This window comes from Xenopus laevis, chromosome 1L (assembly GCF_017654675.1).
Source record: "Xenopus laevis strain J_2021 chromosome 1L, Xenopus_laevis_v10.1, whole genome shotgun sequence".
NCBI classification, from domain to species: Eukaryota; Metazoa; Chordata; class Amphibia; order Anura; family Pipidae; genus Xenopus; species Xenopus laevis.
In genome coordinates this window covers 69872554-69900169 of record NC_054371.1, presented here as the reverse complement: position 1 = coordinate 69900169, position 27616 = coordinate 69872554, and the positions used below count along the sequence as shown (strand labels likewise).

The 27616-nt window shown below is 37.7% G+C and overlaps 1 protein-coding gene across 1 annotated transcript in view; it reads left to right on the top strand.

Annotated features, from left to right (window-relative positions):
* Positions 1–27616, top strand: part of spata5.L (spermatogenesis associated 5 L homeolog) — a 220976-nt gene that overhangs the window by 14423 nt on the left and 178937 nt on the right. The window contains exons 5-9 of the mRNA XM_018251175.2: positions 2196–2819; positions 4462–4591; positions 7020–7076; positions 7170–7293; positions 8287–8542. Coding sequence (XP_018106664.1) covers positions 2196–2819; positions 4462–4591; positions 7020–7076; positions 7170–7293; positions 8287–8542 — 1191 coding nt within the window. The remainder of the gene's footprint in view (positions 1–2195; positions 2820–4461; positions 4592–7019; positions 7077–7169; positions 7294–8286; positions 8543–27616) is intronic.

Genomic DNA, 27616 nt, shown 5'->3' with positions numbered 1-27616 from the left:
GTATACCAAAAGTGATTTAAGACATTGGCTAAACTCCCCTCCTAATTTTGTCTTATTTATCAATAAAATAACTTGGAAAAAGTCAGGTCGGGAAAAAACTCGATATAATTGAGAGAAAACCCGAATGGTATGAATTTTTGGGATTTGACTCCCGAATGGCTCAATTTTTTCGTGTTATCGCCATAAACCCAGAATTTTTCGGATTATCAGACAAAACCCAGCACAGGCCACAATATCCTCAAAATGTTAAAAGGGACATCTCCCATTGACTTGTACATGACCTTGGCAGGTTTGAGATGGGGGATTTTCAGATTCTGACTTTTTGCAACTTCAAGGTATAGTAAATCGAGGTTGTTTTTTTTTCCCACAAAAAATTCAAGTTTTTGCCCAAAAATCCCTGACCAAAAAAAAAACGTGGTTTAGGAAATAACCCCCTTAATCTTTTATATGATCTTTTGTTCTGTAAAATAGCAAAGTTCAGCATTTTATTGATTAAATGCCTGTCTGAAGGCAACCATTTTGATTAGTAGAAGGCCTGAAGTATGCAGGGGGGAGAGTGATCACAGATGTTATAACGGAGTTATGAATTACTTTGTATTAGTGGCTGGCAGAATGATGGATTGTCCTAGAGAACATTTGCATGCATTTCTCTTTCAAGATAGGATTTAATTCAGGATTGGGGAATGTCATATTATTAAGCTGTGATAAACCTTTCACTACAACTAAAAATCAAACAAAGGAGAATAAATGTATCTTTTCTACCTTCCCAATAGACTTGCAGTTGTGCTATGCATGCTAATGTAATAAACGCCTTAGTGTATAGTGTGTGTGCTATGTGTGTTTGCTGCCTCAACAAAGATTGCTGCACCTGCATAATGTTTGTATAATACACAAAAAGAATGAATAACCTGTAAAATAGTTCCCTATAAAAGGTGCTGATTGATCTCTTTATTAAATTGGCGCCATGAATAATCTGCTGATTTATCCCTAAAGACACTATAGCTGTGCATACACCTGTACATACACCAATAGAAGGCTTTCCACTAGAGAAGTTATGATTTTATATCAATATATAACAGTTGGTCTTTCTTGATAGAATGGTTAAGCCTTTTTACATTTTTACATATTCTCCCCCCTGTAGATAAACCGTTCTTCTCACATGTGCTGCAGCTCCTATACTGCATTGGGACAGTGCTGGGTTCTAATTACCTAGAAAAGTAGTAATATTTATTGATAAAGTTAAAAATATACATCTCCATAGGCCCTACACGTTTTGTGCCCAATAGGCACTTAATCATGGGCTATGAGGCACGGAACATGTAATGCCTACGGAGATGTATATTTTTAACTTCAATAAACTTTACTTTTACTTCTATATTTTTGGCTCCATTGAGTGTGCTATCACAAACTATAAAATTTCAATGGGGGGGGGGAAGGGTTTGCAAAGACAAAATTATTCTCATTGCAAACTATTTTTCCTTAGCAACCTATATTGCATTCCCCCAAAAGTGACTAGAAGAGCATGGAGTGGGCCCAGAAGGACATCTGATTAATTTTTTGGGAATTCTTTTCACAGATGCTCCCAGTGAAGGAAATTGCATTAACATCCAATGGTGGCCCTTAATTACCATTAGCATAAAGGACTTTTCCACAGGGGGTGTTAATTTCATTAATATTAATGCTCAGGTAGAAAGAGCACCTTTATGTATCTGTCTGCTGCCTTAAGGAAACTTTTACTTAATGTTCTTGGAATGTTGCAACCTGTAACTTATATTTTAACATAAAAATGCGTTTTGCTGAAACCACAGGTATTTACAACAGTGTGAGGCAAATAAGGGCAACACTGCAAAAGAAAGTGCAAAAATGGTTTGCCAGAGGCACTAACTGACTCATACAATGTTTTAGGGAGGAGTTATAGTTGTAATAGTGTGGAATTTACAGCTCTGGTCCTATTAATGATTTAAGTCCTTTGAAAGCATTGCAAGGGGGTATAGTAGCTTAGCACATATGTATGTGTGTGTTGTATACAAAGTATACTTTGGGTATAAAATGAGTAAATTCATGTTTTTCTTTTCTTTCATACTGAGGATGCACACATTTCTGAAAAATAGTAATTGTAATAAAACAGAATTAATACTGTCGTTGGATGGAATCACTGTTCTAATTAATCCTTGTTTCTCTGAACTGATTTACAGATGGGAAGGTAGTGTTACCGGGCAACCTTTTAAATGTGAACTTTTATGGGAGGCCGTGCAGCTTGCAGATGACAAAAGTAAAAGGAATCGATGGCGCAGTACAAGAATCTTTGCACAGGACAAGTTCTGAACATGAGCTAACATTAGAAAGGACCAGTCTTAATACCAGCTCCTCAGATATCTCTTTACACTTGAGCATGCTAAATATAGAAGACAGTCAAAGTAACACAACCAGCACTCCACGCAGATCCAATGAGCATGAAGATTCATTTGCTCATGCAGATGTTGTTTGTGAGACACCTACAAAAGGCCAAAATGCAGGGGAATCCGGGCAAGAATACTCGGACTGTATCTCCACTGATAATAATGATTCTAGTGAAAAGGACAGTCTAACATTACCACACAGTAGGAAAGGTGCAAGGTGTAGCAGAGATACATATTATTGTATTTCTCCCCAAACAAAAATCACCTACAGAGAGCAAAAGACTACTTTGGAAACAGGAACAGACGAACTGAAAAGGAGAGTTACATACGATATGATTGGTGGTTTGAATACAGAACTAAAGGAGATCAGGGAAACAATCGAGTTGCCTTTCAAACAGCCTGAACTTTTTAGGAACTATGGTATGACAGCACTCAAAATACAAACTAGAATTTGGAGCAGATTTATCAAGGGTTGAAGTGAATTTGAGGGAATTTCGAAAATTCGAAATTTTATGTAATTTTTTGGATACTTCGACCATCGAAATTGATACGGGGCAAATTCACTAACCTGCGAAGTTGCGCTAGCGCAGGCTTCGCCACACTTCGCCAGGGCGCCGCTAATTCACTAAAATTTGAAGTTGCGCTCAGGGAGGCGAAGGGTAGCGAAGTTGCGCTAGCGTTAATTCGTCAAGCAAAGCGAAGTTACGCTAGCGATGCCTAATTTGCATACAGCGCCAAGTTAAAGTTGAATGGACGTATATGGAGCCGCAAATACATTACACTACACAAGCCTGGGAAACCTTCATAAAATAAAATAGAGTTTTTATTTTGCCCTACACATGTGTCCGCTGTATAGTTTAGGTGCCATATGTTAGGAAATGTAGGGGGGAAGGAGGGTACCCCCGAAAAAATTTTGGGACTTAGAAAAAATTTCAACTTTTTTTGAAGCAATCCCTATCTACTCTATTGCACTTCGCCTGGTCTAAGGTGGCGAAGGCAAGTTTTGCGCAAGAGGTAACATTCAGCAAAATGCGCAAGTTAGTGAATTAGCCTGGCGTAAGGGTGCGAAGTAGCGCTAGAGTAGGTCCACTTCGCTAGCGAATTTATGCCAGCGTCCGTTAGTAAATCGTGAAGTAACGAAATGACGTCACGCTGGCGAATTTGCGCTACCATTAGCCACTTCGCGCTTTAGTGAATTTGCCCCTATGACTTTGAATTTGCTTCGACTTCGATTCGACTATTCGACCATTCGATAATTGAAGTACCGTCTCTTTAAAAAAAACTTTGACTTCAATACTTCAACTTAAACCTCCCGAATTGCTGTTTAGCCTGTGGGAGACCTCCTGTGTGTTTTGCTAAGTTTTTTTAAGTCAGAGTTTTTTTTGGGAAAATCGTACGATCGTACGATAAAATCGTTCGATTCAAAGTAGGATCGGAGTACGATCTAACTACGATCAGAATACGATCATACGATGTATAAAATCCTCCGACTTTGAATGTCGGAGGATTCTATTCAATTGTCGAATTTCGAAGTTTTTTCTACTTCGAAATTCGACCCTTGATAAATCTGCCCCCAAGTCATATGTCTGTGGCATTTTTAAAAACAATTTGCATAGTACAAAGGATCGGTTATCCGGCAGTTTATATCTGTCCATGTATGGGGGCCTTAAGTCTACTAGAAAATCATGTAAACAAAACAAACCTAATAGGCTGGTTTTGCTCCCAATAAGGATTAGTTATATTAGTTTGGCTCAAGTACAAGGCACAGTTTTACTATTACAGAGAAAAGCAGAGACAATTTTGGATTATTTGGATAAAATTGATTCTATGGGAGATGTCTTTTTTATAATTTGGAGCTTTCTGGATAATGGGTTTCTGGATAACAGATCCTATACCTGTAATAAATAATGAAAACGTAATGCAAATTGTCTAAGAATATCACTCTCTATATCATACTAAAAGTTAATTTAAAGGCGAACAACCCCTTAAATATCAAGGGGCACTGAAAGCATTGAAGTAAATATTTTTTTCTAAACTAATACAAATTATGTTTTATTTGAAGGGATTCCGCCTCCTAGAGGGGTCCTGCTTTACGGCCCTCCAGGGACAGGCAAGACGCTAATAGCGAGAGCAATCGCCAATGAAGTTGGAGCCCGCGTGTCTGTTATCAATGGTCCTGAGATAGTTAGCAAGTATGTTGAAGATTTATAGTGTGTGTGTGTTTAATTTACAGTGCATTAAGAAATCTTATATTTCAATGTTTCTTGTTACACTTACAATAGTAAAGCCTTTAGTTAATATTCAGTATGATTTTATTTACCACCTTGTGCACAGACATTAAACACCCTGTATTATGATGTTGCAAAATTATTTTCATAAAAATGTGAGTTTATGCCAAAACCTGTAGAGAAATGTCACATACATACTTTGTTATATAGCCTACTGTAACTTGTAATAAAAATGAGGGAATTATCATTGTATGGCTCTGAAAAAAAAGAGCAATACAACTGCAATATAATACAAGCAATGTTTGGGACCTGGAGTTTTCCGTAATTTGTATCTTCATACCTTAAGGGGTTTATTTATCAAAGGTCGAAAATTCAAATCAAGTTTTCCTCCGAAAAAAAACTTGAATGTCAGGAAAGCAATTAACATATTCAAATGTCATTGCCATTGACTTATTTCCATGGTTGAGGTGTGATAAATCTCCCCTTTGAATTTGCATTCAAGTTGGTGCTTTTAAATTCAAATTTGTGAGTTTTGACACATTTGGTTTTGAATTTAATCAATCTGCCCCTAAGTCTAGTAAAAATGATTTAAACATTAATTAAACCCAATATGGTTGTCTTGGCTCCAATAGGGATTAATTGTCATAGTTGGGATTAAGTACAAGGTTCAGTTTTATTATTGCAAAGAAAAAGGAAATACTTATTTTAATTTTTAAAATAGAGTCTCTGGGAGATGGCCACCCCATAATTCAGAATGGCTTTTCAGATAACAGATCCTATACCTGTACATAATGTTTCATTGTATTTTGTACAGGTCCATTTGCTGCTGAGCATGGAAAAGTAATTTGTCTGCTGCATTATTTTGTGGCTTCCACAGTTAGATCAACCCCTGTAACAGCAGGCCTGCATAAGCTTTTTAGGTTGCCTAAGAATGTCTTGAATAATGTAATATATTACTCAGCAGGGAAGCACATTGAATGCCCCCTCAGCACATTTGTTTGGTTGGAACGGAAGCTAGAAGAAGAAGATCAGTATGTGAAATCAAATACTTTATCAGAAGTCATAGGGAGGCTTACCAAAAACAAATTCCACCTTCTTTGTTTTCTGTCCATAACTAACTGGTGATTTTTTTTCTTAAAATGTCATTGAGTGGGTAGTGATTGCAAACAAGAAAGCCCATAGCCTTAAGACTTAAAGGAATAAATAGGGAGTAAAGCCTACTATAATGCAGTATCACAGGTTTAAAGAGTTCATTGCTTCAATGAGAAGAAAGGGCTAATTTACTCAAGTGCAAATTGCTAAAACTGGATGTCATTTATGCTATTCACAATGGTTCTTTTACCCTATGCACATACCTTACTACCTGAGGGTAGCGTCAAGGCACCCATTCAGCCTGTTGTAATGAATTTTGTGCAAGTGTAAATTACTGGGCATAAGAGATGCAATATAACCCTGAAATTAACAGATAGTAATTGCCAGTTATTCCAATTGTACCCTTAGCAGGTTCCCTTAATGGCTTGCTTCTAGAAAATTACACACAAATTATGTTATTGCCACTGCTCATGAGTAGTGATGCCATGTGTACATAAGTGCCCTATAGTTCATATAGTTCTAAACTTTCGACTGATCTACACTGTTCTCCGTGATGAAGCACTGCCTTGAACTTGAAGGCAGCTAAGCTACAACAAAAGCCATGTTGGTGGTAGTGTTTTAGTGTTTACATTTGTTTTAGTATCCTTATCTGGAAATCCCAAGGCCAAGCATTCTGGATAACAGGACCTATACCTGTTAGAGAATTATTATTCCTCACTTTATGTGGATTATATTCTTTCCTAACACTGCAATGTGTTGATTTCCCTTTTCCATGTCTAAGATAAAGGTTATTTTAATCTTTCCTGTCCTGGCTTTGTAATGTAATGGATATCCTGCATTTAGGATAATGAGAACAGAAACTCTGGCTTATTTTTATACTCCGGCATCAAAGGTCACATAGTCAGCACCAGTTCAAGGCTGAAATGCATGAACGTGGGGCCATTTGGGCTTTAGAGACATTTATCTATTTTAAAAAAAAAAAAAAAAAAAATGATGTCACGGCCCTGATGATTCTGCAACATTTTTTATATAAATGACATGACTGGAAAAGTGACTGTGGAAGTATGCCAATTGATAGCAGATGAATTTACTAGAAGCCAAGAGTTTTGATGTAACACAGTACACATCCCCTGCTTTAATCTTCTGATGGCTGTTTTGCTAACATATTAGTGTTGTACTTTGTAGAAGCCAGGTACAGATGCACATTCTTAATATTACACGTACAGTTTTGGTAGAAAATAGATATATATGAGTAAATGTTTTTTTAGCTTCATAGCACAACTCTGCTTTTTCACCTCAGGTTTTATGGGGAGTCAGAGGCACGGCTGCGGCAGATATTTGCAGAAGCATCCCAGTGGTAAGTTTACGCAATATGACATTTTGATGATATTTTTCCAAGTGAATAAAGTTGTGCATGGGGATATTAATGTTGCTGTTCTTTTTTTTCTAGTTGCCCTTCCATTATATTTATTGATGAGCTGGATGCTTTGTGCCCAAAAAGAGAAGGAGCCCAGAATGAAGTGGAGAAAAGAGTAGTGGCCTCATTGCTTACGCTTATGGATGGTATTGGCTCGGTAAGGTCTTTTGTGCACTATATGTGGGTAGTTTGAAATGACGCGCATGACAGACTCAAAGTGCAACAATAGTAGCCCTCACACACATTCTCTACACTTTTCCATGTGGTGCGTACTCTGTAGTATCAGTATAAGCAAGCTTGCCAGAAACAGGAGTCACACCCATTTAAAAGTGTATAGGTTGGTTGGCCCATTAATTACCAGCCACAGAAAAGCCTCTCTTGTTCAAATATGCTAATGGTGAATCTAAACCATACTCAAAAACAAAAACCAGCACCATCCACACAGAGGCTAAACACCACCACCTGGAGTGAGGATATATTTTACTACTCCATAAGTGTCTAATATTGTCTTTGGTTCCAGGTTATACAAAGTCCACTTGCATTAAGTCCATGAAAATAGCATGTCCAATTATGTTCATATATTGCTGTGGGTCAAAGCATTACGAACCTGTTATAAATATATATATATATATATATATATATATATATATATATATATATATATATATATATATATATATATATATATAATGTATATATCGTTATAGTCATGCTATACTTATTTCTTTTAAGATTACCTCTGCCTTTCTTTCCTTTAGAACATTCTTTCTATAGAACTAAAATATATGCCAGAGGATTATTATATAAAGTGAGCCTAACAGTTTGCAAACAGCAGTGCTTTCTCAATGCAATGTACGTCTCATAAAGATGAAAGTGAAGTCTTGTCTGATTAGGCAATATAACCAAACTGTTAATGTAGCAGAGCAGGCAGTAAAAAGGTAAAAACAAAATAGAATATCTATTGCTCTGTGGTTTGCATATCCAAGAAACCATGCAAGAAACCTTAATCCTAGTATGGAATGTGCTGCAACCAAGCTTTGAGTCTAATAATCAGATGGGGGTACTGCTTGGCTTGTATTTCTATATAACAGGTCTCACTTGTATTTCATGCTATTAGGTGTGCTAACAGCGTTTATTCTTTCTGTTCCAGGAAGAAAGTCAAGGGCAATTGTTGGTATTGGGTGCCACAAATCGCCCACATTCACTGGATCCTGCACTTCGTAGGCCTGGGCGGTTTGATAAGGAGATAGAAATAGGTGTGCCCAATGTTAAGGGACGACTGGATATCCTGCAGAAGGTCCTAAAGAAAGTCCCTCATGGACTAAGAGAGGAGGACCTTGCACAACTAGCAGATAGAACTCATGGATATGTGGGGGCAGACTTGGCAGCTTTGTGTAAAGAAGCAGGTGAGAGTTTACAAAATTATAGAATTTATGTAAGATTTGTTGCAAATCTACCAATTTCAAAAAAGTGCAGTGATATTTGCCTGCGATATTTATAATACATACAAAAATCAACAATCTCCTGTAAATGTATAGTTCAGAGGGATGAACAGGATTAGTGTTTTATCAAAAACTGGTGAACTCAGATCTTGTAGTGTGTAAAAGCAAGGGATATTACGGTATGTAAAAATTCATATGGCAATAAACATATGTCTTGCACAGATTATTATTAATATGCTTTAGAAATAGTAACGATAAAATAAAAAAACACTGTTTGCTAGAACTGGTACAGGTGTGGGATCCTTTATCCGGAAACTTGTTATCCAGAAAGAGCTGAATTACGGAAAGGTCATCTTCCATAGACTCCATTTTATCCAAAGAATCCAAATTTAGAAAAAGAATTTCCTTTTTCTCTATAATAATAAAACAGTAGCTTGTACTTGATCCAAACTAAGATATAATGAATCATTATTGGAAGCAAAACCAGCCCATTGGGATTATTTAATGTTTACATCATTTTCTAGTAGATTTAAGGTATGAAGATCCAAATTACAGAATGATCCCTTATCTGGAAAACCCCAGGTCCCGAGCATTATGGAAAACAGGTCCCATACCTGTACTAGTATTGGTAATCTCCCAGTGGCAGCTGGCAGGATCTTTTTAAAGTTAGCTAGAGAGAGAGCATGTTTTTCTTTAAATGACAATATATATCAGAGCAACTATACAATATACAAGTATGGGACCTGTTATCCAGAATGCTCGGAATCTAGGGTTTTTCCCGGGTAACATCTTTCCGTAATTTGGATCTTTACACCTTAAGTCTACTAGAAAATCATGTAAACATAAACTGCTGGTTTTGCCTCAAATAAGGTTTCATTAAATCTTAGTTTAGATCAAGTACAAGATACTGTTTTATTATTACAGAGAAAAAGGAAATCAGTTTTAAAAATGTGGATTATTTGGATAAAATGGAGTCTATGGGAGACAGCCTTTCTGTAATTCGGAGCTTTCTGGATAACGGGTTTCCGGATAACAGATCCCATACCTGTACCATAAAGTCAACAAAAAGCATTTGGAATTGTGAAAAACATTTTTTTTATTGAAAAGGGACTATATACTTTTAGACACTTTTGCTACAACCTAAAAGCAACATCTTATGGCATGATAAAAAAAAAAAAAGTATCCTATCAATCTGTTCTTGTAAAACAGCTTCATGATACATGAGAGTGTATAAATATTGTTGGATAAATATTTTAGACTCCTTCTTTTCTCCCTCGTTTGCTATTTCTCTGTGTACATTGTGTTAATCGAATTGTCAGGCTCTAGAGGAGTCAGTCCGTAAATTGAATAATTGGAGCCAGATGAGAAGTGATACAACTCCCAAGGAGAAAAGAGCAAGGTACGCCAAACAACACTTCCCTGGTGGGTTCTGATACGTAGCAGAACATAGCAATCCAGTGAGGCCCTTACAGCCTTCGTTATCCCACTGCTCTGGTATTTTAGACCACAGCTATCCAGCTTTTTACATGCAGCTAACTTTTAGATGGATAACTGTGTATTAGGCTGTGTACTCTGTGCTCACTAAATCGGCCACCAAACATTGACAGCCAGTAACACCCTCTTTGTTAAGCTTTGTGAATTGGTGTCGTGGATGGATGTGGAATTTTAAACAATGGTGATGCAAAAGATTTCAAGATTATTTTTTAAAAGAGATAAGTGGTTTGTGCAGCTATGAAATTAGATGAACCTGGTTGCACCTATGTGAGCTTCAGTATGCTGCAGCTTTGTTGTGCGACAGCATGTTCTTGACTTTTACAACAATGAATTGGTGTTAATCTATTTGACAGACTAAACCTGTAATTAATCATTAGGTTCTATGGGCCAAAAACTTGACTGGCTAAACCTGTAATTAACCATTAGGTTCTATTGGCCAAAAACTTGCAATTGATTGACTGGAGACTCGATTTACTATTTGTTTGTACAGTATAGGAAATCTAACTATCTGCGGAAAGTTATAATGTTTTTAAAACTCTTACTAAATTAGAGGAAACCCCCCCATGTGGCCATGCTTCTGTGATCAATATCTGGCCGAAAACCAGCCAGATGTCGATTGGGTAGGCTTAAAGGAATTGTTCAGTATTAAAATAAAAACTGGGTAAATTGATAGGCTGTGCAAAATAAAAAATGTTTTCAAAATACAAGGGACACTCCTTTGAAGATAGCAATGTCCAAATCTTGTATAAAGAAGACCGCTGGTTTGAAAGAGGCATGAAAGAGGCGATTCATGTCAAGGTGGAGAAACCATCCCTGAACAGAGGCGGGGGTCTTCGACACCACCTGTGTTTTCAATATAGTTAGGCAAAAATCTAATGTATAAAGGCTGGAGTGACTGGATGTCTAACATAATAGCTAGAACACTACTTCCTACTTCCTGCATCTCTCTTGGTTTCCACTGATTGGTTACCAGGCAGTAACCAATCAGTGACTTGTAACCAATCAGTGAATCATAACTGTTTGCTTTTAAATCTGAGCTGCATGCTAAGAATAAACTGCAAACTCACTGAACAATAATGTCCCATGTGGCCCCACTTAAAGTCGCTGACTAACTCAGAGTTAGAGAGCTGAAAAGCAGGAAGCCGTGTTCTGTTCTGTTACACAGTAACTCCAGCCTTTATACATTACATTTTTGGCTAACTTACTATATTAGAAACATGGTTTATATTGCACAACCTATCTATTTACCCAGTTTTTACTTTTACACTGAACTGTTCCTTTAAAATTCCAGTTGTGTTGAGGACCATATTGGTTTGTTGATGCAGCCCTTGATCCAACCCGCCTGCATTACCAGCTTGAGATCCTATTGTTAGGCCCTAGGGCCCACGACTGGATAAACCCGATATTGCCTCCCTCAAGGTGGGCATATCAGGGATCTGCTAATTTGTTGATCTCGCCATACAAACAAACTGATCTTTTCGTGCATGGGCCCCTTTAATCATGAGACTCTTTAATCATGAGACTAAAGTATAACACACTGCTGTGACAATAGTGTTACAAAAGCAAGCTAACCGCCTTTATATAAAGAATACCTAAATTGTTTTTTTTATAAATAACTCGTGATTTAGGGACATTAACATTGTAACTGATTATCTTCCTGAAAGTACCGCACATCTGTTTATACAAATTGTGTATTCATTTACAAAGCTGCCTCCTCTCCCTCCATTTCCTACCAGGATATTAATCTCTTAAACCGTGCATGAATATTTAATGTCACGAGAAAGATAAGCCCTGCTTTTGTCGAAACCTTTAGGAAATGTGAATAATTGAGCGGGGAACAAGCTGTCGTGATCTAACTAGCAATCCAGCTTTCCTAATATAGGGATTTATTGCAACTGTGGCCTTCTAAGGCAGCTTGCGCAGCTGCATCAGGGTGAATGTAAATAGAGCTTGATTTCTTCAAGAAGGGGATTCATTTGATTTGTTTAGAGTGGAAGGAAGTATTTGGTTTGTAATGCTTAAAATTAATCTTCAATATCCGCACGATCTGCACACCATTTTGGCGTGCTGTTATGAAACCATGGGCCTCTGATGTGATAGCATCATGGGGGCCAAAGAGGTTTGAAGGCATTGTTTAAAGAGTAAGACTAGACAGTGTGATTCTAATTGAATCCAGACAAGGCTGCTTTACTTGGAAGTTCATTATCATGTAGAGGAAGATGGGGAGGGGGTTGTGCTAGAGGAAGAAAAGTATAGCTGTGTCGCTTTTCTATCTTTTGTTACTCTAAGTTATGTGTTTAACCTTTAGGCCAGGAACATCAAACCTTTGTCCCTTTAGCTGTAGGATTACGATGGCAACCTGAAGGCACTGGGAGTTTTAGTTAAACAGCTGCTGCTGGAGGGCCTTATGTTTGATATTCCAGACCTGGACATTTTTTACTCATTAAAAGTGAAAAAGTAGTATTTCTTTTGTCTTCAGCCTCACATGCTTTTGCACTTTTCCTATGCTGTTTTAGGATTAAAAAGACTGAGCATAAGCTCTTCAGCTTTTTCCTAGTTCCTTTCAAAGATTTTTGGGGAGCCGCTTTACTTGCACTTAGACTTCCGGTCCTCCCATCCTCATATGTGATAGAACTCAAACAACATGAAAGTGAAATACTATGAACAGAGTTTCCATTAAGATTCTTGAAAACCAGTTCTTGGCAGGTGTAACTTGTTCTAGACATGGTGGTACCCCACTCATGCTGCACCTGCAAATGCCTCCCTGATGCATATAATAGCCTTTATCTGTCCTTCCAATACATACAGTATAATGCCCTCTGGGTCAGTCCTCTGGCAACAAAGCAGAGGCATGGTACATTATTGGCACACTGTAAACAGACATAAAGGGTGATGTATGACATTTTTTGCCAAAAAAATATGGCGTTTTTTGCCCTTTGCACCCTGCCCCATGAGCCCTATAGTGTTAGACCCCATAAAAAAAAGATAACAATTGAAATCAAGCTTTAGGGCTTTTTATATATCGTATGATGTATTATTATTAAGGTAATTTATCTTTATTATTTACTCCTTGTAGTTTTTGAATGAACTTTTTATTAATCCCCTTTAACTTTCTTTACAGTCCCAGACAATTTATCCACCAGCCTGTCTCTGAAACTATTGCCAAGTTGGTAGGGTTAAGGCCATGGGCAGATGGATTGTTGCTTCCGCTGCTCTCAGACTGTGTTTTTTTCAGGCTGAGAGAATATGGATCTGCTATGCGCCCCATCTTGATTGATTTGAATAAGATTGGCTTGCGTGCAGTTTTGCGGTGCAGAGGTTGGCCCAAATACACTTATAGGGCATCTGTTGGGTAAAAATGTTGTCACCAACCAAAAGTGCAGACGGGGGTCATTTTTTTTTTTTTTAAAAAAATCTACTGTTATCCCCAACCGGAATGCGGGCTGTATTAGCCCACACCTTTGGTTGGGGATAACATTTTTACCCAACAGGTGCCCTTTATAGGCAAATTAGCAGTTCAAATGAATGGAGATTGAGGCACAGAGCCGATCTGCTTCTCTCAGCCTGAAAAAAATACACAGGCTGCTGTAATTGCTATTGAAATAAGTATTTGTCTGCTCTCGTGCTCCAGAAAGGGATAAACATATCAAACTATGGTTGCCACCTGCCCGGTTTTGACTCGGACAGCCTGGATTTTTGAAGGGCTGTCCGGATCAAAATCGCCTGTCCAGTATTTCAAATTAGGAAAACCAGGCAGGGTTCCCTATTATTGGCGCTGCAGTCGGGCAGTCGCCGATTGCCATGTCATAGCCCTGCCCCAACGTCAAAACCCCGCCCAAGTCTCAGCACAGCCACATCCCCATTACATCACGGCCCACCCCCTGCCCAGAGTTAGTGGGCCAAAAGGTGGAAAAACCTATATCAAACTGACATATGAATAACAATAGATATTTATGTTTACATGTATTCCCTTCAGCCACTATTTTGTAATGCTAGTTTGTCAGTCACTGAATACCTGAAAATGCAGGTTCTAACAGGAAGACGTCCATTCATTGGTTGATGTAACCAGCATGTATGACTATCCATGGTTTGTGTGTGAGCACGATGACTATAAAGAATGAGATGCACGTAAGTACTTAAAATTGCAGCGTATAATTTTGGGATCTAATAACACATATAATAATTACAGAAATATATTTTTTAAAAATATATATTTTATATTATTTATATGTAAATGTTATGAAATAGTGTAAGTAAACTGCAATTTAAAGACACTTTCAATATACAGTGAAACCTCGATTTTAAGTCCCCTGATTTTAAGTTTCCCCACATTTTACATTTTTTTGTTTGTGGTCCCACCAATTTATAATGCATTTCAATGGGTGCATTTCCCTTATTTTAAGTAATGTTTTCCCAGATTTTAGATCCTGATGTACCCAAAAATTGCTTTTTTTCTCTCTATGAATGTTATTTTTTGTGAAATAAAGAGGTTTTAAATACTAACCAGATATATATTTTGCCATAGTTCAAAAGTTACAGAAGAAAGTCACCGATTGTACCTCAAAAGAGGATATGGAGAAAAAAAACAAGAAAAAATATATAGTGTAGCGTTCTTGGGCATATTTACACCTCAAAGTGATTACACTCCCACACTATCAGTGAATAGCTCAAATTGCCAAGAAAAAAGAAATTAGTATAAGTGATACATAGGTCAATCACCATCAAATTAAAGTGCGTTTGTGCTAGATATGAGATAGAGGTTTTAAAGGTTTTAAAAGTGTTAGAAGGTAGGGGGATACCCACACGTCCTGTGTCCTCTTTTCAGTGGTTGATTATACTCACAGACATTCACAATAAAAACGTGCACATCGGATTGGACTTTTTCTTCCCAGATCCTTCCTTGTGGACAACAATAAGAGTGTCATGTGTGGAAAATGGTTTTTAAAAAAGCTTTAATAAATATATTGCACTTACAAATTTTCTCTTTAAAAGCGCCTTTTAAAAACCAAACACGCAGTGTCCTTTCTGCTGTGGATCAGTATTTAGAGCGGGCGTGATTTCTCCACGGCGTGTTTTCACCTGTGCGCGGATCAGCGTAGTGTTCCCTCAGTCCAACTGCGCATGTGTCTGATTACTATCATCACCTCTGACGCGTTTCGCCACAATAGGCTTCCTCATAGAGCGATGACGATCTGTTTCCTCTATCCACTCTTAAATCTCCACATATTCAAAAAGTCCAAACTTTATCAAAAACATTTACAAAGTCCCAAAAAGTTACTTTGGAAGATTATATAACAGTTTAGATTGAAACATATTATATTTACCTCTACTTCATTACATTAACAGAATACCTATTTCAAAAAACAAATGATCCTCGAACAAAAATTCTTTTTCAGAATAACGATAACGGAAGTAATCATGCACATGCGCAGTTGGACTGAGTAGTAGCATAACTACCGGGGGAGTAGGGGGTGCGATTGGGCCAGGGCCCGCACCCCCTCAGGGCCCCCCCGGCAGCTCATGCGCCACTGGATTCCGCCCAGAAAACATCGTATGGAGGGGTGCAGGGGGCCCCGGCTGCACGTTCCGCGCCAGGGCCCGCCCCCCTCTAGTTGCGTTACTGGGACTGAGGGAACGCTACGGTGATCAGCGCACTGGTGTAAAAGCACCGCAGAGAAATCACGACCGCTCTACATACTGGTCCACAGCAGAAAGGACACTGCATGTTTGGTTTTTAAAAGTTAAAAAAAAAACGTTTTCTGCACATGCACATGTTGTCCACAAGGAAGGATCTGGGAAGAAAAAGTCCAATCCGATGTGCAAGTTTTTATTGTGAACGTCTGTGAGTACCACTGAAACGGGGACACAGGCCGTGTGGGTATCCCCCTACCTTCTAACACTTTTAAAACCTTTAAAACCTCTATATCATATTAGCTATATATTTTTTCTGGTTTTTTTTCCTCCATATCCTCTTTTGAGGTACGATTGGTGACTTTCTTCTGGAACTTTTGAACTATTGTTTTTGGGGGTTGGAGAGAACCTTCGCTGTTACCGAACTGGAGAACACATTTGGTTTGAAACTTTTAACCGTATTATTGTATATATTTTGCCATGGCTCTACCTGTAAATGGTCAATTCTAATTAGTCTGCCCCTTATACAGCCCTGCGCCAATAACTTATTGCTTTAGGTAGTGTATGTGACTGACAGAGAGGACTTGCACATGCCCCCCCCCCATAGTGTAAAATTAACTCAATAAATATTGTATCTCAAAGTAAAACAGACTCCTGTGCTTATATCCTTTCAGTACTTGACGAAAAAGTTACTTAAACACATTTTCCTGATTTTACATTTTCCCGGATTTTACAACGTTTTTTCTTGGTCCCTTGAAAACGTAAAATTGGGGTTCTACTGTGTTTGAATTCTTGTTGTGTCCTTCATGTAGGTTATTTTATGGCAAATATTTATTTGGATTGATTATTCATTTATATTGATGTGCAGCTACATGGTTATTTCATTATTGTATTAGATCTTATATGTGCTAGTGACTTGAGGCAATATTGTCAGGACCTGGATGTGAAGCTATTACAAAAGTAAATGCAGACTGCCATTGTTCACTAAATGAAGTGTGCTCTTGCGTGCTTGTGAACAGCAGGCCTGGTCATAAACAAATGCAAGCAAATGGCCTTGTGGCCCAAAGCTGCACCAGATGTTTTAGGCTGTTTTATGAACTATAATTTGAAGTATTTTCTACAGCCCTGAAATGATTTCATTTAAGCTTTTGACATGTCACTAGAGGGAAAATGCTGTTTTTTGGTTGGAATGTGTTTGACCTTAAGCTTGAGTTCATTCTCTTTCTTCTTTGTGATGTTTCTCACCTGGCCTTCAGCCTTTGTTGGACACAGTCATTGGTCAAGATTTTTATTTACCCCGAGGCAACCACATCACTTTTACAGGCCTCATGTCTCTGTTGCAGCTGGGTGGACAGGGGACAAGCAGAGCTAACATAGTTTCATGCTGAGAAATAATTTGAATCAGCAAACTGTAGACCGACACCTCTTGAAAATGTAAGCATATCTTTCTTCCTCTTAGTCTGCTGAGATTTTCATGCACTTTTTCAGCTATGAAATATTTACTCTTGCTATACAGACAAAGAAACAATTCCGCATCCACCGGTGCTGTCAGAGTCTGAGAAAGTGCCGAGTGTTCGGGAAAGAAACGCTTAAGTCAAAGCTCACCCACTGCACAACGTTTGTACCACACAATGTGTTCAAATAAAGCTGGTTTTGAAATTACTATGGTACTCCTTGGAAGTCTTGGACAGCATCGGTGAATGCGGAATTGTTTCTTTGCAAGTATCGATATCGGCGTGCTGGACAACTTCCCATGAGAGCAGCATCCAGGCGAGAGGATACTTCTCGAGTGAGCTCCAATGCGAATCACATCTGTTTCTATACTTGCCTCTTGCTATACAGAGAATGCCACCTACTGTATGTTGGATATCCTTCCTCAAATGGGACTTCTTAGCTTGTACCAGAAGTACCTCTTACTATAGCCACAAATGGCCACTGATCCATCTCAAGATGGTTTCAATATCTATAACATATAAGCATGAAGCATTAAAAAACAGTCACATTTGCTAGGCATGAATGTATCTATGTGTACAGTATACTTATTTTTGAGTTCAGTTTACAATGGCTTGTTTCTCAACTCTTTAAAGTTTAAAAGCAACCGCCCACTTAAAAAGCAAATCTCCAAACATTATATGTGTATACACAGTTATTACCTAGCATGAAAAGAATTTTACTGACTATAAACTGAATGATGCTCCATTAGCCTGCAGTGTCATATGGTATTCAAAGGGCACACAAGTGCATTTATTGTGTTCTAAAGCTTAAAACGGATATAGTCCTAGCCTATAGTTAAAATGTGTTCATCCTTTACATAGACATTTGGACTCTGCAGTGGCATTGTGGTAGGAGATTAGACTGATATACTTATCCCTCCAGGCCCTGACTGGCATTCTGTGGGTTCTGGTAAATGCCAGAGGAATTGCTGTCAGATGCCATAGACAGCCACTGTTTAGTGGTCTACTGGAGACTGTTTGGACCTTTATGTATTTGAAATACCAGGGCCTATTTTGAATGCCAGTCCAGGCCCTTTGCTTATACAGGTGTGGGATCCATTATCCAAAAACCTGTTATCAAGAAACTTCTGAAAGGCCGTCTCCCATAGACTCCATTTTAGGCAAATAATCCAATTTTTTAAAATGATTTCCTTTTTCTCTCTAACAATAGAACAGTAGTTTGATCCAAACTAAGATATAATTTGTATCTTTTCGTTATTGAAAGCAAACCCAGCCTATTGGGTTTATTTAATGTGTAAAATGTTTTTTAGTAGACTTAAATTATTAAGATCCAAATTACAGAAAGATCTGTTATCAAGAAAACCCAAGGTCCAGAACATTCTGGATAACAGGTCCCATACCTATATTTATATATTTATATATATTCATGCTTTCCTGGGATAAAAAGAGTGCAGATTTTACCAGAAGCTCCAGTCATCTGCACTGAGTCCAGGATTTGGTTCGGGATTCAGCCTTTTTTAGCAGGATTTGGATCTGGCTGAATCCTCGTGCCTGGCTGACCCAAATCTAAATTTGCATATGCAAATTAGGAGTGTGACGGAAAATCACACAACTTTTTGGAACAAAATAAGGAAGTAAAAAATGTTTTTCCACTTTTTGCCTTCATGTTTCTAATTTGCGTATGCAAGTTCGAATTTGGTTCAGTATCCAGCCGAATCTTTCATGAAGGATTTGGGGATTTGCCAGAAACCCAAATAGTAGATTTACATAAATACATTTAAATAAAATTAGAGTTAACATTTGACATACTAATATTGCAGCATAAAATATAATGTAATTAGCTGGAATTTAAACTGGATGGCACCTTCCATGCAGTAAAATGAGATAATCTGATAGCACATGTCCTCATATGTAATCAATAGGATTAGCGCAGCTCCCATTGACGTCTATGGGACCTCGAATGCTTTTGTAATGCTTTGTATTAGAGTGTTTCGTGGCATTTTTAAGTAAGCCAAACATGTTTAGAAAGATTTGAGTTACATAGGATAATGCACATTCTCTTTAGCCTTCCAAAAAGATTTTCAGATTTTTAGTTAGAAACTGTATGTTTCAAATAATCCAATTTGCTTATAACTGAATGCATGACCTGTACATATATTGTGCACACCAGGATTTTATTCAAAGTCATGAAGAACTTTATGCTCCTTAATAATCAGGAAGCCTTGCACATCCAGCCGCAAAACATTTCATATGCCAGAAATGTGTCCTGCTTTCCAAAGACCTTATCCTGTTGTCAAGGCCTACATTCACATTTAGTAAATGCATAATTACATTTAAGGAACATGTAATTGTTGAGCAAGGAATTATGCCCCCTTCAGAATGTATAATGTGTAACAGACATCCAAATAAATCTGAGGCTACCAGGAAAGAAAATGAACAAACCACAAAACCACATCCTTACTTAGTATGGTAACCTAGGGCAAGTGGACAAATATAAAAGGAAGGAGTAGATTTTGGAGTGATTGTAGCAAGCAAATATTAAATCCAGACTTTAAAAACAGAGCAGAGAAGTTATTTGCCTGAATATTTTCCCCAGCCAGCTTTTAGTGTTGTGGTACCTAAGCAACTGTCTGTATTAAAATGGAGAAAAAGGCATCCAAATGTTCATGCTTGCTTGGTTTTATGCTTTGCAGCGCTATAGAAGGGCTTGCTGAAATCATTAGCATTATGAAAATATAACCACACATCCACACCATGCCCTAACAGTCTGCCCTTCCTTTCGTTCTAAAATGTTAGTCTGTTTGCCGTAATCTACTTTCCAGAGACATTTTATTACCTCCGGAGACAAAACGCAGAAGGAAAAAATATAGGAACTCAAGGAACTTCTAGCCAATAATACATTTATATAACAACAAAATATTATGTATTATTTATAGGAAAACCTGTTCTTCTTCCACTAAATGCTTGCCAAGATGCAGATTTCCGTCCCCATCCTCTACAGCAATTGCTTATTCTCTTCAGACAAGACAACTGTAGACTTATAGTCACAGGACTCCATAATTCATATGCCCTTCTGTGCTGCTTCTCTAAACTGAATAGTCATCAACCCTAATATGGTTGCTTACTCCTATTAAAAGTGTTTAATCATAACATTAGTTCCAACAAACTGCCAAACACTTTCACTTTTTTGAGTCAAATAGCCAACCCATTGTTTAGTCCAATATTCCTTTATGCACCAGCAATGTAGACTTTGTGTAAGATGGCTGCAGTTAATGACTTAGAACTTCAAGCCCCTTGTTCCAAGTGAAGACCAGAAGGCACTGGATAATGGACCTTTTCAGTCCAAGCACTGCTTTTTTGATCAGGGCCTAGGATTTCCAGAGGAGTCAGCCCCACAGTTTGAACCCTGCCTTAAGGGCTATGGAACATGCAACATATTCTCTATTATCACATTTTTACTGGTAGAGAAGCACTGGAGACCAATGCAGGTGAATCTCATTCCCTTGAGTAAGGTAATGCGACAGTGTCAATTTTCAGCCCAAAAATCCTCTAGAGAATTTTCTCTTCTGTTTATTTTTGGTCTTAAAAAATCCTTAAATCAGGACAAAATTCTTAAAGAATGGAAAATAAGATGTTAAAAATTAGACCATAACCCCTATATCTGATTACTAATACAAAAGATTTAGGAAAACAATTACATGTTGCCCTTTAAAACAAAATATTTATTGCAGAATACTGGCATTAAATGACAGTAATAAAGGAAACAGACATATTGGTTTAGTTTTATATGGGCTTTGGTGCTTCATGGCTGGAAAACTTCCATTTGTTGCTCAGTCCAGGAGAAAAATATAGGAGTTGAGTGGAAACATTTTGCTTTTATTTTAAGATGCGTGATGCAATCCCAGATTTAATATTTGGTTCCTGAATTGGCCAGGGGAACCATTTAGAGACCTTAAAAAGGCAAAATACATCTGTGTTCAACATTAGCCCCATAAATAGGATTTATATTAAAAATATGTTATGCTTTTTTGGTTTAATCAAAAACATCTTTTGGTTTTATTATTATATTTTTAATTAAACATGGTGAATGAACTTTTTTCCTTTTACTCTTGAGAGTTAAATGGGGTTACCGTTGGCCCTATTGCCCCCACCGCTTTAGCCCATCTCCCAGTTGTCCTTAGTTAACATACTGAAGGGGAAATGCACAATTAGGTATGAAAAAGTTTGCTGAGTCCGAATGCTGCACTATTTTCTTCTGCTACTGTTATAGGATCCGTTATCCAGAAAGCTCAGAATTACGGGAAGAACTTCTCACGTTTTAAATTAAATAATTCACATTTTAAAAAGATTGCTTCCTTTGAAATCCTTATAGGAGGCAACACAATTCTTTCGGGTTTATTTCACATTTTCATGATGTTTAGAAGACAAAACAATGCAAATTATGGAAAGGGTCTTTATCCAGAAATTCCCAGGTCCCGAGCATTCAGGATAACAGGTCTGATACTTGTATATAAAGTTTAGGCTGATGGCACCTGGTGGGGAATTTTCTCAGCTGTCATATTATCTCTTGCAGATAAGTGCCCAAAACCATTTGTCAATGGGAAATTGCATGACAGCAATAGTACTGGTTGATTTTAAAGGAGAAACAATCCCCTTATTAAAAAAAATCCCAACCGCCCACCCCACATAGACCCCCCTCCCTCCTCCCCCCCATACTAGCTGCAACCCCGGGCAAATGTCCCTAACTTTTTACTTACCCCTTGGTGCAGATTCAGGGATCGGAGTTCACGGCAGCCATCTTCCGGGTCTTCTGTAATCTGAGAATGAGACCAGCAGATCGGCACATGTGCAGTTGCAGCAATTTCCCGTTTTGCAACAACTGCACATGTGTCTAAATTGCCGGAAATTGCCGAAGCACCGGAAGAAGACATGAAGACCCAGGAAGTTGGCTGCCGTGAACTCCGATCCATGAATCTGCACAGAGGAGTAATGGTGGCCATACACGGGCAGATAAAGCTGCCGATATCGGTCGTTTGGACCGATTTGACAGCTTATCTGCCCGTGTATGGGGGCTTCCGACGGGTCTTCCCGATCGATATCTGGCCATGATATCGATCGGGAAGGTTGGATTTTTACCCGACCGACCCGTCGGAGCCGATTGGCGCATCGTAATTCGATCGTTCGGCCATACGGCCGAACGTTCGAATTACCCCCGATATAGCCATGCAGTTTAGTGGCATATCGGGGAAAGATCCGTTCGTTTGGCGATGTCGCCAAACGAGCGGATCTTGGAGTCTATGGCCACCTTAAGTAAAAAGTTAGGGGCATTTGCCCGGGGTAACAGCTAGGCTGGGTGTGAGGAGGGGGGGGGGGTCTATGTAGGGTAGGGGTTTTTTGAGGTCTATGGGTGACAAACCCACGTGAGGCGGTGTGACAATTTTTTTTTTTGTCGCTCAAGAATTTTTTCACCCATTGGAGTCAATGGGCGTAATTTTTCAGCGAAACTCTTAAAAATTTTGCTCATTACTAAAACCATCCTATTGGGTTCATTTAATGTTTACATGGTTTTCTAGTAGAATTAAGGTACGAAGATCCAAATTACTGAAAGATCAGTTTTCTGGAAAACTCCAGGTCCCGAGCAATCTGGAGAACTGTACCTGTACCTGTACTGTAGTGAGCATGCCATTGTGAAACTTAAAGGGGTAATATAAACCTGTGAGTCAAATAAACAGAACATGGATTGAAAATGTGCTCTGCCTAATATGATTTTTTTCAGGTTTAAGAATATAGGTGCTCCAAATAATAACTTCTAGCTTCCGCTCTGTGTTGGGTCATCTCTATGATTCATGATTAGATTGATTAGGCACAGATAAAATGTTAGTTTTGGTCCAAGTTACCCCAACAGCCCTAAAAAATTGTACGTTTTGAGTCTATACAGTGAGTGTGGTTCGGGGCTTAAAAGTTGCTAAATGTTTAGTGGCTTGTTTGGATCAAATAAGTTTCACATTAAAATTAATCATGTGGCTCAGTTTGTCCTTTAATTCTGTTAACCACAGCATTGTTTTCACTTTTTCATAATTATTAGGGATGCACCGAATCAAAGCATTCAGTTCGGGATCTGGCCTTTTTCCAGCAGGACTTGGATTCGGCCAGATGTTTGGATTCGCCCGAACTCAGCTGAAAAAAATTACGGCTTTTCGTCACGCAAAGAAGAAAGTCAAACATTTTTTAGACTTACGCTGCATTCACGGTTCTCTTTCTCCCTCATTTCCCTAATTTACATATGCAAATTAGGGTTTGGTATTCTGCAAAATCTTTCACAAAGGATATCAGGATTTGGCCGAATCCTAAAACAGTGCATCCCTAATAAATGTACTCTAGGCATGTATAGTCCATCCACCATGTTATATTTCAGTGTCAGTCCAGAACAGGTTGAGATGAATTAGTAGAAATAAAACACCTAGTTCCTCAAAGTTACAAATTGCAGCAATTATCTGACAGGTCCTTTAGCATAATTACGTTAAACATATAGCTTGCTGTTTTTTCTTTTCCTGCTTATGTGTATACAGGAAAATGTGTCCACTAAATACAGGTTTTCAATTTAAAATAAAAATTTTGGTTGCACACAATGTTCAAAGCATCTGAGCTTTAATAATTTGCATTCATCTGGTGGATATTAGGGCCCGTGTACTGTTACAACTCGTCTGCCATTGCCATTGGGCGTCTTCAGATAATTAGCTTAAAAAATATGATCTGCGGTCACAATGGGGAAGATATTTCTAGTATTTCCTTTGCCTGCAGCCTGTAGCTTTCCCCGTCCTATCCAGCTGGCCTCCTGGAATGTTTTTATTGATATTGTACCGTATCCTGTTCATTATGAATGTGCCACATTACAGGAAGTCTGAATTGCAAATATTTGTGATTCTGTTACAGGGCCTGGGGATTGAAGGCAGGTGTTCATGCCCTTTTATAGCTTGTATTTTTCCCTCTTTGCAGACACCAGATGCTGAATAGTACAGTTTTATTTGCTGGACTGTTAAAAGTATATCACAATTTAGCAAAAGGTGTCCATTGTGCTTATTAAACCTTTTCAGCTCTGACATTCATTGGGGCAGGTTTAATATTTATTTTTGTATATTTAAAGGACAAGTAAAGCCCATAAAGATATTAAAGGAACAGTAACACCAAAAAATTAAAGTGTTTTAAAGGAATAATATAGTGTTCTTTTGCCCTGCAATGATAAAACTTTGCTTGTTTGCTTTAGAAACAGAACTATAGTTTATTTAATCAAGCTGCAAAAGGCACAGGATACACAGCAGATAACATATAAACTCTGTAGTATACATTGGAATTCTTCTAAGCTTATCTGTTATCTACTGAGTATCCTATGCTTGAATGGCTGCCCCCATGGCTACACAGCAGCTTGTATATATAAACTATAGTTGTGCTTCTGAAACAAACACACCAGTTTTACCAGTTCAGTGCAACATTACATTATATTTTCATTACTTTAAAACACTTTTTATTTTTTTTAAAACACTTTTTTTTGGTCTTACTGTTCCTTTAAGCGCTCCTTTTTCTACACTAAAAAGAAACTTTTTTTAAAAGGATGCTATACTGATGTATTTTGAAAACATCACACAGGTATAGGATCTGTTATGCAGAAACCCATTATCCAGAAATATCTGAATTCCATAGATTCCATTATTTCCAAATAATCCAAATTTGTTAAAACTATTTCCTTTTATCTCTGTAAAAATAAAACATTACCGTTGTACTTGATCCAAACTAAGATATAATTAAACCTTATTGGAAGCAAAACAATCCTATTAGGTTTAATTAACATTTAAAAGATTTTCTTTAGAACATCTAACTTATATAAAGATCCATTATTCAGAAAAACCCTAGGTCTCCAGCATTCTGGATAACAGGTCCCATATCTGTTATGAGTATAGCATTTTTTTCCTTGTAAAACAACACTCCACCTGATTGGATAAATAGTATGGAATTTCTCTCTCTCATATGAATACAGATAACCCATATAACTAAGGCTTTGTGGGTACAATAATGTTTGTTTTAGTAAACATTTCCTTTTAAGTCAAATAATCAGAAGTCCATTGTAGCTGTACTTTGTGAATGTTTCTGTTCTAAACGGAGCCTTGGTTATGTTTCTGCAGAAAATATGTTGACCTTCTATAGTGGCATAACAGGTGTACCAGATAGAGTTGCCATCTGGCTGGTAAAAAGGTAACTTGATACCAGTGTTATTAATAGGGAAGAAAGATAACAGGGAAGGCCATATATTTTCCAGAATATTTAGGGAGGAGCACATGCCCATAAGCTTTGTGAAGGGGCAGTTTTTTTATTATGGTGTAGACAGTGGACAGTTTTATATTATTCTGCAGCAGACTTAGAATTTAGATGTTGCTAGGGGCTATTTGCCTTAATGAACAGGCAGCAGTTGGAAAGTCAGAATGAAAAAAGAGAGGGCCTAAACAGAAAACAAAAACAATAAAAAATAATAGCAAAATTGGAGCCTTTTTTTGTTTCTGGGGTCAGTGACCTTGACAACCACCAGAAGTAGAATATTGAGGCTAACAAATCCAATACAAAATAAGAAATGAAGACTGATAGACAAGTTGCTTAGAATAGCTCCATCAATGACATACTAAATGCAACCTTTTAAATGATTCTCACTGTTGAGTGTTTGCCACCAGCGTAAAATGACTATAGCGGCAGGCACAGATGCAGTGGTTTCACGTTTCTCTTTAATCTATGCTTTGTAATGTATAGTGAAAGGGACTTTGTCAAGTATAGGATCTATTAACTGGAATGCATGGGACCTGGAGATTTCCGAATAAGGGATCTTTTTATAATATGGATTAATATACCTTAAGTCTGCTAAAAAAACATAAAATAAACCCAAAATGGTTTATTAAGTCGCCAATATGAATTCATGCAGCTTAGTTACCATCAAGTGCAAAGAAAATATTCACCAATTAGAATTATTTGCTTAAAGAGGTTTTCACCTTTAGGTTAACTTTTAGTATGATATAGAGAGTGATATTCCAAAACTATTTGCAGTTGGTTTACATTTTTTTCTTATTTGTGGTTTTTGAGTTATTCAGCAGCTCTCCCGTTTGCAAATTCAGCAATCTGGTTGCTAGGGTCCAAATTATTAAAAGGCAAGTAATAAAAAGTAGCAATAATAATAAATCTGTACCCTTACAGATCATTTGTCAGTGAGGGTCATTGAAAAAAGAAGGCAAATAATTAAAAAAGTTTAAAAAATAAAAATATCTATCTATCTATGTTGGGGACAATCATAAAATGGTAACATAACAGAAAAGTGTTATTTTTAAATTGTAATAGTAATAGTAGTCACAGTTACAATTACTGATATTTCCTGGTGGTGCAGCATTGTAGGAACACAAGAATAATAAGTAATGCAATATTCTTGCACAGTCCGCTGGTTTAACAGGTGGGGTTGCCCTGCAAAACTTGCTCAATAGTCAGTGGACATTTTAACAATCTCATATTACATTCAGTACATGTTGTCTTTGTGGTCTTAGACAATGCTGGTGCACTATACACTAGGAAATGCCTGAGATCCTCTCTAGCTTGATCTTGTTTTTGAAGGACATTATGATAGGACGTTATGATTCAGCATACTATTTATTGTACTGCTGTGCATGTAAGAATCTTTTCTTAGTCTTCTCAAGTTTTGGGGGGATATTTATTAAGGTTCGAACTGGAAATTTGAATTTTCGAGTTGGATTTTTGGTCAAAACTCACAAATTCGAGTTGGAAATAATCCATACTCGAATTAGAATTCGAAATTTATCATATCTCGACCCTGGGGACAATTCAAATTTAACTATTCACCACCTAAAACCTGCCATGTAGAACTCAATGGCAGGGGTCCAGTGACCCATTTGGAGATGTTAATAGCTTTCCCAACATTTGAGTTTTTTAGGAGAAAAAACTTGATTCGAGTTTGAATTCGATTTCACTTTGATTCGAGTTTTCGGGTCGATAATATTCGTTCATGTTTTAGATTTTTTTCTTAAGTAAGATACTATTCGAATTTCGAGGTCATTTGAGTTCATTCGAATTAATAAAAAACTCTATAACTCGACCTTTGAAAAATCTGCCCCTTGATGTGGCCATAAACGGGCAGATAAAACCTGCAGACCTAGTTGTCACATTATTGTATGGGTCCCAAAGGAGCACCTAACCAGTTTGAAAATTCCATTGGGCAAGTACCAAATTGGCATTTTGATATGCACAGCACTTGGGAATTCTTTGGCCTGCTGTATGGCCAACAATCGGATCATCCAGATTTGAGGGAGCTCATAGGTGGCCAACATTGGCAAACAAGCGGATCTCACTGCCTGTCACCACTCCTTTCCACTTGACAGTCTAATGAATGACACGTGTAAAACTGAATGTGAACGGA